The 14275-nt window shown below is 40.5% G+C and overlaps 1 protein-coding gene and 1 non-coding gene across 5 annotated transcripts; one reads left to right on the forward strand and one right to left on the reverse strand.

Annotated features, from left to right (window-relative positions):
• LOC145775647 (sodium-dependent glucose transporter 1A-like) lies at window positions 1–10738 on the forward strand. 4 transcript variants are annotated; one of them, XM_082586986.1, is made up of 13 exons: window positions 1–40; window positions 345–421; window positions 2356–2447; window positions 3264–3432; window positions 3599–3715; window positions 4801–4908; window positions 5114–5222; window positions 5690–5838; window positions 6300–6460; window positions 7136–7273; window positions 8870–8999; window positions 9314–9427; window positions 10057–10738. In XM_082586986.1, the coding sequence occupies exons 2-13, from the start codon at window positions 406–408 to the stop codon at window positions 10200–10202; spliced, it is 1449 nt and encodes a 482-aa protein (XP_082443112.1). In that variant the 5' UTR covers window positions 1–40; window positions 345–405; the 3' UTR covers window positions 10203–10738. The 4 variants fall into 4 exon arrangements, with proteins under 4 accessions (XP_082443112.1, XP_082443104.1, XP_082443119.1 ...); XM_082586978.1 differs by lacking the exon at window positions 1–40 and having other exon boundaries at window positions 171–421; XM_082586993.1 differs by lacking the exons at window positions 1–40; window positions 2356–2447 and adding an exon at window positions 2500–2598 and having other exon boundaries at window positions 174–421.
• Window positions 10739–14203: 3465 nt separating this feature from the next.
• Window positions 14204–14275, reverse strand: Trnap-ugg (transfer RNA proline (anticodon UGG)). Its single transcript has one exon. It is a non-coding gene; the product is annotated as a tRNA-Pro (tRNA).

The raw sequence follows: 14275 nt of genomic DNA on the forward strand, positions 1-14275 counted from the left end.
CCTAGGGCAGCGCTTAGGTTAAATCCGGCCCTGCTATTAGGTGTGTTATTATTGTGTTATTGTGCTATTATGGTGTCATGGTTAAATGGCTGAACGAAACAAGATAATTTTAGTAGGCCTACAACACAGGAGCTTAGATTTTGCGTACAATGTGTTAGTTTTGGAAATAGTTCAGAAACTTATGATAGTTGTTTTTTTGTTTCGCAATCCATTTGCAATCAAGCCTCATAAGAGGCAAAGTATTGTGTTTGCTGACAGTATTGTTTAAGTCTTGAGTATTGTTCTCTCACATGAGTATTGTTTAAGTCTTATTTTTTATCTTATTTCTTTTACTGGAAAAACAGTTGGCCGTATTGTCAGCCACACCAGTGGCCCACGTTTCCAAAAGCCATACGTTCTGTTATCATGACCGAAAAATCAGGTAAGATTAAATTGATTTATATAACCAAATTGATTTCTAAAGAAATCAAATATATTTTGAACTTAATAAATATAATTTAACGAATTACAGTAGATTCAAAGTCAAGTTTGTTAATTGACATTTGAAATAATGGAAAAACTCCAAATCCTCACTTGACTAGCTCATAACCAACATAGCTTTCCAAACATAACTGCTTGGTATCTTATAAAATTGGATCTGCTGAGACCCCCAAATTTTCTTCTGACGCAGCCCGGCCACGTTTTCGCTGAAGACGGGTAAAAAAGAGTGGGGTCTGGGGGTCCCTCAGCCCAAAATTTGAAAAATAACATTAAATTAGGTGCATTCTGAGCGTATTTTGAGCTCTTAATTATGACGAAAGTTAAGTTGAAAACAAAGTTATTGACTCGTTAAGGATCGTAACCTTAGTCTCAGCTGGCTGCCAGACAACCTTCAACTGAGTTAGTGATGGTGCCTGCTCTTCTGATATTTTGTAAAAAACTGCTAAGCAGGACTCATCTGCCAAACTTACTGTCTCACTGCAGCCCAATCGTTTAGCCAACTCAAGAAGCTGTGTGTTAATTTGTTCTTCTGATAGTTGTTTGGTGCCATTGTCCTGCATTGTTTCAACAATTGGTACTTTTCGGTTGTTTTAGGAATGAAGAGTCGACTGATTCTTTCAACTTATTCATCCAGTAACTTGTTTAAATTTTTAAGTTTGGTGGCCGTGCTTAATTATATTTCTCGATACATAGGCTACAGTATATCTGAAATTTGAATCTTTGCATGCACGTTTTAAACCATTACGGTTTGGCCACCTTTTCCTTTTGTTGGTTTTGTACTTTCGTTGCTGTATTTTATTTCCACAGTATCGTTTCTTGTGTATTACCTCAAAGAAAAATAGGTTGAATTGGTGAATTGGCTACAGCCATTATTGTGTTAGAAAGTGTTGCTAAACACTTTTGCAAAGTATTGTTCTGCAAGTAATATAGGTTGGGGAATCACCAAACACAATGAATTAATCCAAATCGGTTATAAAAATAGTTAAAAAAGAGCCAATCCCCAAATATGTAGCCAAACACCTTTGAAAAGGCAAATTTTTTGATTTTGGCGATAAAATCGCCAATATGGTAATCTTAGGCGCACTGTTTCAGGCAGCATCTAAACGACGAAAGCTACCATTGCCAAACTGACAAACTACGTCATTGTCACGTGACTTAGACTTGGTTTGTTCGCCTTTATGACGCTTATGATCGCAACGCCACACAAAGCGAAATTATAGCGGTCAAGCTTGAGTGGAAGTCATTTGACAAGGAGGTAATTTCCCTCCCTGAGAAGGCGTTTCCAGTCAACAAAGCGAAAAAGTTGAAAGGTCTACTAACCTAAACAAATTTAATAAAAATAATGAAAAATCGCGACGTGTTTTACATTTCTTATCACAGGCAGAATGAGCCAAAAAAATGGTGGAGCTGCAGCTCCACAGCACTATTACACGAGCCGCCACTGTCGTCTCCATGTAATTCCAAGAATGATACTGCATTATTCGATCTCAAATGGCTTAGCATTACCTGGAAATGACTTGGATTTCCCAAATGAATCAATTGAAGTGGCTGCAGCGACCACATGACATCGTTTAGCAAATCTCTCACATGTAAAAATTAGCTGAATTAAAATTTGGTTTAGCGCAAAATTCTGACTCTAAATTCAGTTCTAATTGTTAGCATTTAAGCACTGCTAATACAAGTCAGACCAATACAAACGCTTTCTAAATTTCGCCACCTACCCAACCCTAGGTTCTTACATTCTTCCGATTTTATTCGCTAATTTACTTCGTTCAACTCTCAATCGCATACAATACAGGCCTGCATAAAAAAATTTCACGGATTAGCCATAGATATCTAAAATTTGCCTAACTGGTTAACAGAATAATTTTTTAGATTGCTACAAAGACACTTCGAGCAAGCAAAAGAATAACTCTATTAACGTATGGCTTTTCCTATCTTCTGCCTTCATTGGAAGAATATGTCAAGTGAATATGCATTAGTGGCTTGTGATTTCAATGGTTTGTCTTGTTTTTCTAGTTAACCAAGAAGGATGAGGCCAGTGCAAGAATATCAACCTTTTTATATCGGAATTGAAATTAAATGGAAACAAACAAGTCAAGCAAATTGTTTTCGATTGTATGCCACAAACGTATTTTAAACCCGTAGGCCTACAGAGTTCTTTACATTTCTTAGATTTGCTTTATTATGGTGCAGAGCTTTGAACAAAAATTTTCGATTCAGCAAATGATGTCTAACAAATGTAATGATGTGACGACGTCAGGGTATAGGATGGAATGAAATGGAAGACGTTTTTTCCATCTTCCATCCTAAGATCTTCTTCCATTCCATCTTAGAAATCTTCCATTCCATCTCAGAAATATCTTCCATTCCATCTTCACATTTTGTGATCTCCGCGTTGAATATGCCTCAAATAAACCTAAAAACCATAGCTTTCTGATTGGTCAGTTCTGCCTAACGACAGCAGGTTTGACAAATACGCGGCAGGCAACAGTCCCGTTGGTTTAATACGAACCGAGAATTGAATTATTTCAGCAAGCAACGTAATATTTTGCATGTCTTGATAAAGCATTAGAAAGTTAATGATGGAATTGGGATGGAATGATGGAAGATTGTCTTCCATCCCATCATCAAGATCTTCCATTTCTTTCATTGCTTGACATTTTCCATCTTCCATCCCAAAATCTGTCTTTCATTCCATCTTCCATCCCATTTCCTAGACGACGTATCATTTTCTGTAATCTTTCAAAATTACTCGCTTGACTTTGGCTTTACTTGCACAGGGTTTCTTCACAGCAATATTTTCCCCTACTCTGCTATTTCTGGCGGAAAATGTCAACGAAAGTGTAGCTGCAGTTTCTCCTGTGTTTACTGCTAGATCTCTGGGCTTCATGTTGGCTGCTTTGAGTGCTGGATATTTCTTACGACGAAAGATTGCTGTTCCTGTATTAGGTAAACATTCATTTTTGACTGACGATATAATTACTAAACATTTTCGTAAGAAAATCAATTGATTTTTTATTTTTGTTTTCACATGCATTTTATAATTAGCCTATGTAGTTAACCTTAGCTTGAATTATTTGGCTTACAGACTACAATTAAAATTTTAAATTCCCAGGATGCTCTATGCTTGTTTGTTCGGTTTGCCTCTTCCTTGTTCCATACGTCACACAGCTGAGTTTGCTATTTATCATTGTGACCATTAGCGGAATGATCGTTGGTTATTTGGACGCTTGTAAGTAAGCTTAGATACTATTTCTTAAGCTTTTTTACTGTTTCGATTGCTTTTTTGATAACAAAACTGTGTTACCTGAAATTTGTAATATTAACTTATGCAGAGGACTTGGCCCTAATCTCTGGTTGCTGTTTTTTAAAGGGCGGGGAAACCCAAATTAACTTTTTGCGAGTTTTTTGTTTCAGCGTGATGTCATTGTGTACAACATGCGTTTTAGCAATAAAAAAATCCAAATTTTGTTGCCCTCGTCTCGCTAAGGCCGCTTTTGTTTGATACCCGTTTGCGAGGTCTCGTTGCGCATCAAGCTGTGATGCTGTTCGTTGTGACGTCACAAGGTACATATAGTTGTAGCCAAAAGTTTAAGACCAGACTTGATTTATGACCATTTTTGCATTACTTCAAAATACTGCATCAGATATAAGATGATGCATAAAGATGATGCAACTGAAACAATATATGATGCAGTATTTTGAAGTAATGCAAAAATGGTCATAAATCAAGTCTGGTCTTAAACTTTTGGCCACAACTATATGTACCTTGTGACGTCACAGCAAACAGCATCACAGCTTGATGCGCGCGAGACCTCGCAAACGGGTATCAAACAAAAGCGGCCTTAGCGAGACGAGGGCAACAAAATTTGGATTTTTTTTTTACTAAAACGCATGTTGTACACAATGACATCATGCTGAAACAAAAAACTCGCAAAAAGTTAATTTGGGTTTCCCCGCCCTTTAATTACAAAAATATCAATTTTAAATTCTGTCTATTGCAGCTATTTACTGTTACGGTCCTTATTTACAAACTGTAGATATAGATCGTCATCAAGTTCCTTTTTACCAAGAGCTGGAGTTAATAAAGTTAATGTATATTAGGCCTACTAAGTGTATAAATTGGGTGGGTGTAGTTGCTGAAGGAAAAGCGGCCGAGAGAAAGGAACTCGCCACTTTACATTCGCTAGTGCGGAAAGCTTAGTATGATGAGAACCTGATCTTCTCATTCTCTAAAGTTCAATTACTGAGTATGGGACCTTTACTAAGTGCATAGATCTTTATGAACAATCACATTAAATGCGATACATATTTTAGCATTGCAAGGAATAATATTGAATTTGTGGGGAGAAAAGAATTCGAGAATGTTCATTCAACTTTATCACCTCGCCTTTACCGTAGGAGCATTTATGGCTCCTTTGATTGGTAAGTTTCAGTTTTACCATATTTGTTCAGTTCAGAAGGCCATAGCCTTAAGAATTTCCCTCTAGAGCAGCGTGTTGTTCATAACCATTCAAGAAATCAATAGTTATCGTCGAAGGGGCGATAAAGGTGGTGATAACAAGCCAAATCCTCAATATTTCACCAGGTACCTTCTTTCGATCAAATCTATTGCGCTTGTTTATTTCAGCAAAGCCATTTCTCGAGGCGGCAAGCTTTGTGACTAGAGAAGATGCAAGGTGTCCTGGGCAAAACAATATTTCACAAGTGGCATTGAATGACTCAAATCCGTTGTCCACGTAAGCTGTGCAGTACAAAAATACCTTTTAAGAACTGCAACACATAGAACTATTTATATCAAATATAGTCACTGTTCTCTACACCTCTACAGCCTGTTTCATCTTATTCAAATAGAATTATTTTTGTGTAAGGACCTTCTGATGATTCCCCTTTTAGGGTGAAACAGGCTGTAGAGGTGTAGTGAATAGTAACTACATTTGATGTAATTCGCTCTGTTTGGCTTTATGCTTGGCATTTAACACTTTTTGTAGTATTAATAATACCATTTATTGTTTAGAACTATTGATGTAACAGCAGGTTAGTAACTTAAGGGAAAGCTAGGCCAACTATGTGCTACTACCATGTTAAAAAACGGGGATTGTGTAAAATATTGCAACCTAGTTGATTTGTTTAAGTTTTAGATGCAACCTTCAACTTCTCACATTGCCTGGCAATAAAAAATTAATTTAAACTGTTCAACATGCAGAAACGCAACTTTGAAAGACGAAGGAAGTCAGATCAATCCAATCAACTATATTTTCATTATAGCCGGCGTATTTGCAGGAGTTTTAGGAATTATATATTTGATACTGGCTTACTTCCGAATCACTAATAGAATAAAAAAGCACCGCTTAGGTAAGTTTGGCGAAGTAGGCCCACAACCCAGACAACCATTTTATCCGGTCCAGATCTTGTACGGATCTGACCAGATCGTTACCAGATAAAGTAGCTGTCTGGGAACGTTTTATTGTCGCTTACCTTAGAAAACAACTGCGAATGTATGTTGACATACAAACGTACCACTCTTAAATTGTTTCAAAGAGCAGTTTTAAAATACTTTATCATGATCGTTGTTTTAGCTTGCGATGTATTTTGTATTTTCGTGGCTGCAGGGCAAGAATAGGGCACTATATATTGATTTCAGAAAGCTATTCTCTTCTCTAGTGTGCTTCTATAAAAACAAATTGTTAAGATTTTATTTCACAAAACACGATTGATTGCTTCATTGTATACGTTTTTTTATTCTATAGGCCTATCAGGTTTACAGCTTCTTATCTTAAATAGTTTTGACTTAAAAGTCTTTCTATGTTGTGCAGAACAAGACATTGAAACCGAGAAAAGACCAGAAGAGCCGATACGATCAGTTTTCGTCCTTTTCATACTCATATCGTTGTTTTACTTTTTTCTGGCCGGCTGTGAGCAAACCTTCATTGGCTTCATATATCCCATTGCAGTTTGTTCCAGGCTCAAGTTTTCGGTATGTTTTGGTAGCTTGTAATATATCCTAAAGTTATCGATATTTGTTCAGAAACGTTGCACTTTTTTTTTTTAGTGCAACAAACAATTGCGTTGCCAAAGAGACCCAGGGAGTATTTTTCGACCCGGCCTGCGATAATTTTAGGGGCCATCATCTTTAGGAAGTTTCCTAACCAACAAATTATCTGACTACAGTTGATTGAAAGAACAAATACATGAATCAAAATAAAAGCCTATCGCCTAAATTCTAAAAAGAAAACTACCTAAATTATTCTTTTCCTCATATCAGCGGTCTTTTCGTGATAATGTCGCGTTTCGGAAAATTCTACAACAAAAATTATTCTTGATGAAGAGTCGTTCAGTAACTTGTCTGGACAGTTTCTTTTTGATTTTTAAACTTGAAAAAAAGTAATGTAACTTCAAATTTGCAGAGAGAATAAACATCTGCAGTACTTCTCGGTAAGGTAGAAGGTGATATGGAAAACAATCAACAGCATAATTATGTATGTACCCAAAAATACTCAATAGGCAACGAAACCAAGCTAAAATTTGTCAATTTTTTCTGGAAGCAAGCTCCCCAAACCTTAATTTTAGTTTGTTTATCAGCATTGAATGCTTTTGTTTGAAAGTGTTTTGTGTTGTTACACACTCTGACACTCTCTATGCATTTTTACAGGCATCAAATGCTAGTTTGATCAATTCGGTATTTTGGGGAGGATTTATGCTCTCCAGATTATTTACTGCAGTGGTAGCAAATTACTTCAAGCCTCGGAATCTTGTAATTTTTTTCTTGTCGGGCACTGTGTCTTCTTCGGTAAGCCAACTGCTTTCTTGTATTTTTAACAACAGTATATTTCAATCATTTTTTCATTTTTTTTATATTGATTCAACCTCTGCAGACAATAACAAACGCAGTGTTTCGTATCACTGGACATTTTCATCATCCAACCAGCAAAATTGCAGGTTATTAAACATCATTTCAACTCTGCTAGACTTTGAAAAGGGCAACTTTCTCTAAGATCGGTTTGCATTCATCAGTAATGGTGAATGATCATTTTCAGACAAAGAGTGCGAGAAATTACAGCTTATCACAATCAGCTGCCGAGAAACATATTTTAGTTGATTGGATAGTCTAAATGGCTAGCGTGGAAGCTACACCGTTATGGTTGGCGAATCGTAATTGCTCTCGCTGTACTAGTGGGTACTCGGCCTTGTTCTGATAGCCAGGAAGAAAACTCCTTTCTTCACATTGTTTCACATAGTTAATTTTATATTGTGCTGTTCCTTGAAGCACATGGAGTTTATCTTTCTCATGCATAGCTGATGGGTTCTCTTTAAATGCTGCGTGTAGTCATCGGTCCGATATAACGAATAAAACTAAAGTAAAGCGAAAGTTTTCGGCTACACATATAACCTTTATCAAGACTAAAAAAAGATTAGCCTACATTGTACACTGGTACAGTATAAGAAGTAGCTCACTTGAAAAACATACAGCATAACAAAAATATGGTCTGTTCTAAACATTGAACAAACTGCTTATTTACTCACATAAACTGAAAACTGGATTACGCAGCACAACCGGTCGAATATTTGAAAAACAAAAAATTAATTATTCAGAGAGGAAATGCCCAAACATATTACGCAAGATGAAAAAAACGTGTCTCTACCGAAATTATAATTTAAAAACAGTAGCCTACATAACTCAATAATACAAAGCTGTGGGATAGCATAGGTAGAGGATACGGCGCTCGCTTTCCCCTCATGCGATCTTGATTGGACTCCCAGCTTAGCTGTTTGTTGCAAAACACCGCTCCCCCACAGGGTGTAATAAATTGGCTAGGTGGGGTTGCTGAAAAGTAGGTGGCGAAAAAGAGGTGCTACTTTCAGCAGTTAGTTTCACCGTATCTTCTCATTTACCGATCTTTAGAATCAATTATGGAACTACCTTAGTTTCTACACAAAAATAGGCACTTTGACATAGGACAGTTTTCCTTGCGAATCAGCTGATTTCAGTCATGTGACTCAGCACGTGATATTCCGACCGATCTTCTCGAAAGATATTTGATACAAAGAAAATCAAGTGAATGTATCGCCACAAGCAGCGTGGCCTAATAATGGGTTTAGGATAGGGCAAGGAAATAGTCATTTCGATTGCGTGGTTCGATTCCCACCTTCTGCTAATGTTCTTTTTTCTTCTGCAACTGAACTGAGTGCAAGAAGGATCTTAATGACTGTAATCAATTGAGTTTATAAGGTAAATTGTCCTACCTTTCTCAACCAATGCGCCGCGGCGCAATGGTGGTAGCTAGTTTGCACGGAAAACTGTCCTATGTTAAAGTGCCTACCAATACAATAGGCCTAAGCCTACTACGATAATAATAATATAACAAATATCGTAATTTTTTCGTAGGGTTTTCTGGCATTGTTTGGGCAAGACAAAGTTATTGTCTCATGGATTGTCACGTTTCTATGCGGTTTTTTTGTTGGGCCTATCTATCCATCTTTTGTTTCTTGGATATTTAAATCGTGTAACATTTCAGGTACCGGTACATTATTATTTGTCATAGTTTGTATCGGCAATCACTGCACTCAACCATCATACTAACACAACTATGGCAATATAACAATGGTTCTCAAGGTTTCTGTACTGGTCAACTTAATCTCTAAACTTTTAAAAGTGATCTTGATTACAAATTGGAGCTGGAGGTAAAGTACTGTAGAGCAAAATAGAATTTATTTGGTGTTTGAACAGCCATTTTTCAAATCTTTCCAACCTTGTTTGTTATCCTTATAAAGATATACTGAAATATAGTTTTGTTTTAATCTCACAGTATTCCTGCATACATTCTTTTAGGAAAGTACATCTCAGTTGTGAATGTTGGCACCGGAATAGGAATTATGGCTTTGACACCGCTCATTGGAGTTATCTTCGATCTAAATCCTTTTTCAACAATATACTTTATATTTGGTATGACAAGCCTGACAAGCCTACTATATATAACTTATAAAATTCAAAATTACAGTTCTGAAGTAGGCTATTCGACCTTTACTTGCTTGCTTTGTCATAAGTTTTTGGTACTTTGAAGAGTTCTTTATTGTAAGGATAAACTCATTTCTGCACTGTTATGTTTTTAGAGTATTGTTATCGACATCGTCGCACTAAAGTTTTTGTACGCCTGCAAACATATCAATCACATGTCATGTGAGCTAGAGAACAACGCTTAGCTTTGCAAAATCGTAGATTAAGCGCTCGTGTAACAAGACATTGCAAAATGCAGATGCATTGTCATGAAATCCTGAAGATAATCAATTTAATATAAAAGTAAATTGAGATTCTGCAAACGTGTTGAAAAATATCTTTTCTAATGCTGACAGCGACCAAGTGTCACATGATTGCATGTTTTTTAACGGTTTGAAGTTTAAGTTAGGCTACAAGCTAAGAATCGCAAAAGACATTTTTATGTTTTTCGTGTAACAAGCTACTGTACATGTCAATCTAACAGGCTTGACACTCTGCCTCCACTATAGGCTACCGATTTTTTTTGTGGTTGAGCAACTAACTTTATATAGCGTAACGTATTTTTTTTACTTTGACAGGTTCAGCCGCTATGACTTGTGTGGTGTTTTTCATATTGATTTTTTACCAGAGAAGGCGATCGAAAATCAAAAGTCCTCTGGAATTATCTTCACAAGCAGAATATCTCTCAGATGCTTCTCGTTTTGTTCCTGACGTTGTTCCATAGCACTTTCGAATCCAGTTAACTAGACAGAATTAGATTATTGTTTATTCAAGGAAGGGAAATTGCTATCTTTCCTTTCTAATAACTCGACCAAAGTCTTGTGGTTTAATATTGTTTGAGTGGATCGAAAACAAAAAAGCCAATCTTCGTGTCCTAGTAGGCCTATTTCGTTTTAGCGTCTTGTCAAGACAAAGTTGAGTGCTCGCGATAGGTGTCAAACCACCGTTATAGCGAGCGTCGTACAAGCACATATTCTTTTGGGTCAAGCATCATCGTCTCACCATGAGAGATGACAAAAGTTTTTTGTTTGCCTTAGATTCAGAAGATCTATTTACTGTAAATACAATCTGTTTTAAAAATGCAAAGTTTTCGCATTGTAACAACAAAGGAGAGAAAGACAATGGAGGTAGGCTATTGTGGAAACTGAAAAAACTTAAGCTGTATTACTAATAAGTTTCTTGGGTAGAAAATCTATTGGTTGCTAGGTGCTATGGCAGTCCTGTTGCTAACTTTTTTTTGTGCATCTGTGTTTCATTCCTTCCCGACTCGTAGTTGAAAGGCAGCAATAAAAACATCTCTCTCAGCTTAATTCCCTGAATTAATTATGCGAACAACTAGATCAAGATATTTTTTAATCAGCTTAAGCAAATGGTTGTGAACCTTTCCCATGTCGTTACTTTTGAAGAGAATCTCTATAGAGAATTCTCTATGGTTCAACAAAGCAAACTCTCTACCAAAGCTTTGTATATTAATGTATGATGATGATGATGGCGTATGAGCGATCTTTCCAGGCTAGATTGGAGGGCAGGAAATCTTCAGCCACTCAGCAGTCTCGTCGTCCAGGATTCTCATATCATGCGCACCGTGTGGAGGCCGGTGGGTTAGGCAGTGGTGGATGACATGGTCTGCGGTCTGTTCAGTGGCACCACACTCGCATTCTGATGAAGGAGCCAGGCCCCACTTGTGTGTCCGAACGAAAGCGGCCGACGCCAGTTCGCAGGCGATTAAGCCTGACCCACGCAAGCCTTGCGAGGGACATCCCTGGTGGACGGGGATCGGCGTGGGGTATGAAGTCACGGAGCGTGGAGGTGTGATTTTGCCACTCCGTGTTCCACATGTGGTTCGTCCAGTGTGCCGCACTTAAACCAAGTTCTTCTGCGTTCTTAAGGAGTTGTTGTGCGGCAGGCACAAAGGGGCGTCTTGATTTCAGCCGCTGCTGTATAGGTGGTGGTCTCTTGAATGTTGCATGGAGGAGATGGTCCGGGTCCAAAGCGCGGCGAGAGAGAGAAATTGTGGCTCCTTTACGGCGTAGCTCAGCGGGTTGGATGCCTGCTAGGATGGGTAGGCAGTCCGTTGGAGTAGGATGCAGGCATCCAGTCACAGTAGGCTACGCAGTGCGTCGTTGATGGCGGTATCAATCTGGTGGGTGTGAGAACTACGACACCAGACCGGCGCGCAGTAGCCTACTCAGCGGTGGAATGAACAAGGGCTAGGGTAGTTGTACGAAGAGTTTTAGCACCAGCTCCCCAGCCGGAACCGCCAATCGCCTCAAAAGTGCGACGCGTGTAGATAGTTTTTTGCGCAGTGACTTCAAGTGCCGGCGGTACGTGAGTGACCTGTCCAGAGTTATGCCGAGGTATGTAGGTTCGGCACAGTAGGGCAGGCATTCCCCATCAATCTTGATGTTTATCTCACGCTGTGCCTCCCGGTTGTTAAGGTGGAAGGCCGCCGACACTGTCTTTGACTTGCTGAGCTGTAGCTTCCATTTCTGGAGGTATGCTGATAGTGTTTGCATGTCTTGGCTGAGGTTCCTCTCCACTGACTGCCAGTTTCCTGCTGAGTGCAGGAGTGCCAGGTCGTCTGCGTAAGCATATTTCCTGGAGTTGGTGGGGGGCAAGTCGTAGGTGTATATGTTAAACAGGAGAGGAGCCAAGACTGAGCCCTGTGGGACGCCGTTTTTAAGTCGGCGTAGTCTGCTTCGACGACCGCTACCGGTTGTGAGGGTAAAACTGCGGTTTTGCACAAGTTCCATCATCATATGGACCATGTGTCTGTCAGGGAGCAGACGGAGTAACTTGCAGGTAAGGCCGCTATGCCTCACGGTGTCATAGGCAGCCGTGAGATCAACAAACACGGCGCCAGCCTTCTTCTTAGCCGAGAAGCTGTCCTCAATGTCTTGGGTCATAAGTGTGACCTGATCTACGGTTGATCGTCCGTGTCGGAAACCAGCTTGTTCACGGGGGAGCTGCGGATCTATTATTGGTTCGACACGGGCGTAGATGAGTCTCTCGAGGATCTTGAAGGGGATGCAGAGCAGTGAGATTGGACGATAACTCTTCGGGTCCCCTGGGGGCTTCTTCGGCTTAGGGACTGCAACCACAAGGGCTCTTCTCCAGATTCTGGGAATTCTCAGGTGGCGCAAACAGCAGGAAAGGAAGTCTTTTAACCAGGACTTTAAGAAGGCAGCAGCATGGAGTATCAACTCCGGGCATAGGTGGTCAGGGCCCGGTGCTTTACCTGGCTTTATGTGCTGGAGGGCGGCGGAAATTTTTTCCGGGGTGAACTCACCCGAGATGTTGTCCCCGTCTGGGGTTGTTACCCTCCAGAGGTCCGTCATTTCTTGCAAGACGGATCTATCTGATTCACGGTCTTTCGATTTGTATTTCCCGTTCTCCACAAGTTGTGAGGCGATGGAATTTGCTGAAACGGGACATTGTTGACGAGAGGCACGTGATCTGCCAGTTAGGTTGTTCAGTGTACTCCATGCTATGCGGCTGGAGTGCGTGAAGTCGATTGATTCAACGGCTTCTGTCCAGCGCTCCTTCCTCTTTAAGTCCAGCCTTGCCAGCAGAGCTGTGGCTGAGCTGTTGGTGTCATTGCCCTGAGGGGCGTGGAGGAAGTCGGAGTAGAGGCTTTCGCACTCCTTATCCCAGCACGGTAGGCCTATGTAGGTCTTTCGTCGGCCGCGAGAGATGGATTGTTTTGCCGCTGATGTTATTGCATCACAAAAGTCCTGGTAGGCTTCTTCCACGTTGTTGGTGTGAGGGGATGGGAGATACTGTGTGGCTTCATTGGTGAGGAGGCTATAGTACTCCCAGTTAGCCATTCTGAAGTTCCATCGATTAACAGGCTTGCTCGGGACAGGCATTATGAGCGTTGGAGCCGTGATAATCGAGGGTCGATGTTGGGACCTGGGGAACTTCTCTAGCACACGTCTGTCCGGTTGGCAATTATCGGGGTCATCACTTGCGAAAGCCAGATCGGGGTTTGTACCAGTGTTCCAGCGTCCAGAGAAGAAGCTCGCTGCACCCTTGGGATCGTGCAGTAGGGTGAGGTTATTATTGGCTGACCATGAGGCCAGGCTTTCTCCGTCGGTGTTGGTGGTGTTGTAGCCCCAGTCAACGTGGTGGCAATTAAAATCGCCAGCATAGAGGCTGGGTTGGGGGAACACTGGGATGGCTGTTGGTGTTAAGCGTGAGGGTGGTGGTATATAGACATTGATGATGTGATAGCCTAATATGTCTATGCATAACCACTCTATCTCCGATTGGGCACTGGACTGGTCTATTGGCGTCCAGCTCAGTTGCTCATGGACAAACGTGGCGAGGCCGTGTTTCCTGCTGATGGTTGCGCCTGCGAGTGTGAAGTTGGGTAATACCAACTTATCCACAGATGTGCAGTGGGTCTCCTGGAGGAGAATAACGAGGGTCTGATGTTTTGTGGCCAGATACTCGATGATGCTGAGCTTGCTGGCCGTAATGCCTTCGGTGTTCAGCTGCAGTACGGTGGGTCGTCGGTACTTTTCGACAGAGGAGCTGCCGCGCCCTGAGAAAGGCGTTTCCCTATCCACCCTGGGCTGAACCTGGGCCTGGTTTGCTCGAGTGTGACAAGCTTCGCTTCGCATATCTTTTTTCTTAAAGATATGGTACTGACGGGAGGGACCACAAGAAGGTGCTTGTTCTTCCCCACCGCATAAAATGATATTATAAAAATAAAAAATATCTGGGCTCGTCCGGGATTTGAACCCGGGACCTCTCGCACCCAAAGCAAGAATCATACCCCTAGACCAACGTGCC

The sequence above is a fragment of the Aplidium turbinatum genome, chromosome 1 (genome assembly GCF_918807975.1).
Source record: "Aplidium turbinatum chromosome 1, kaAplTurb1.1, whole genome shotgun sequence".
Taxonomy (NCBI): Eukaryota; Metazoa; Chordata; class Ascidiacea; order Aplousobranchia; family Polyclinidae; genus Aplidium; species Aplidium turbinatum.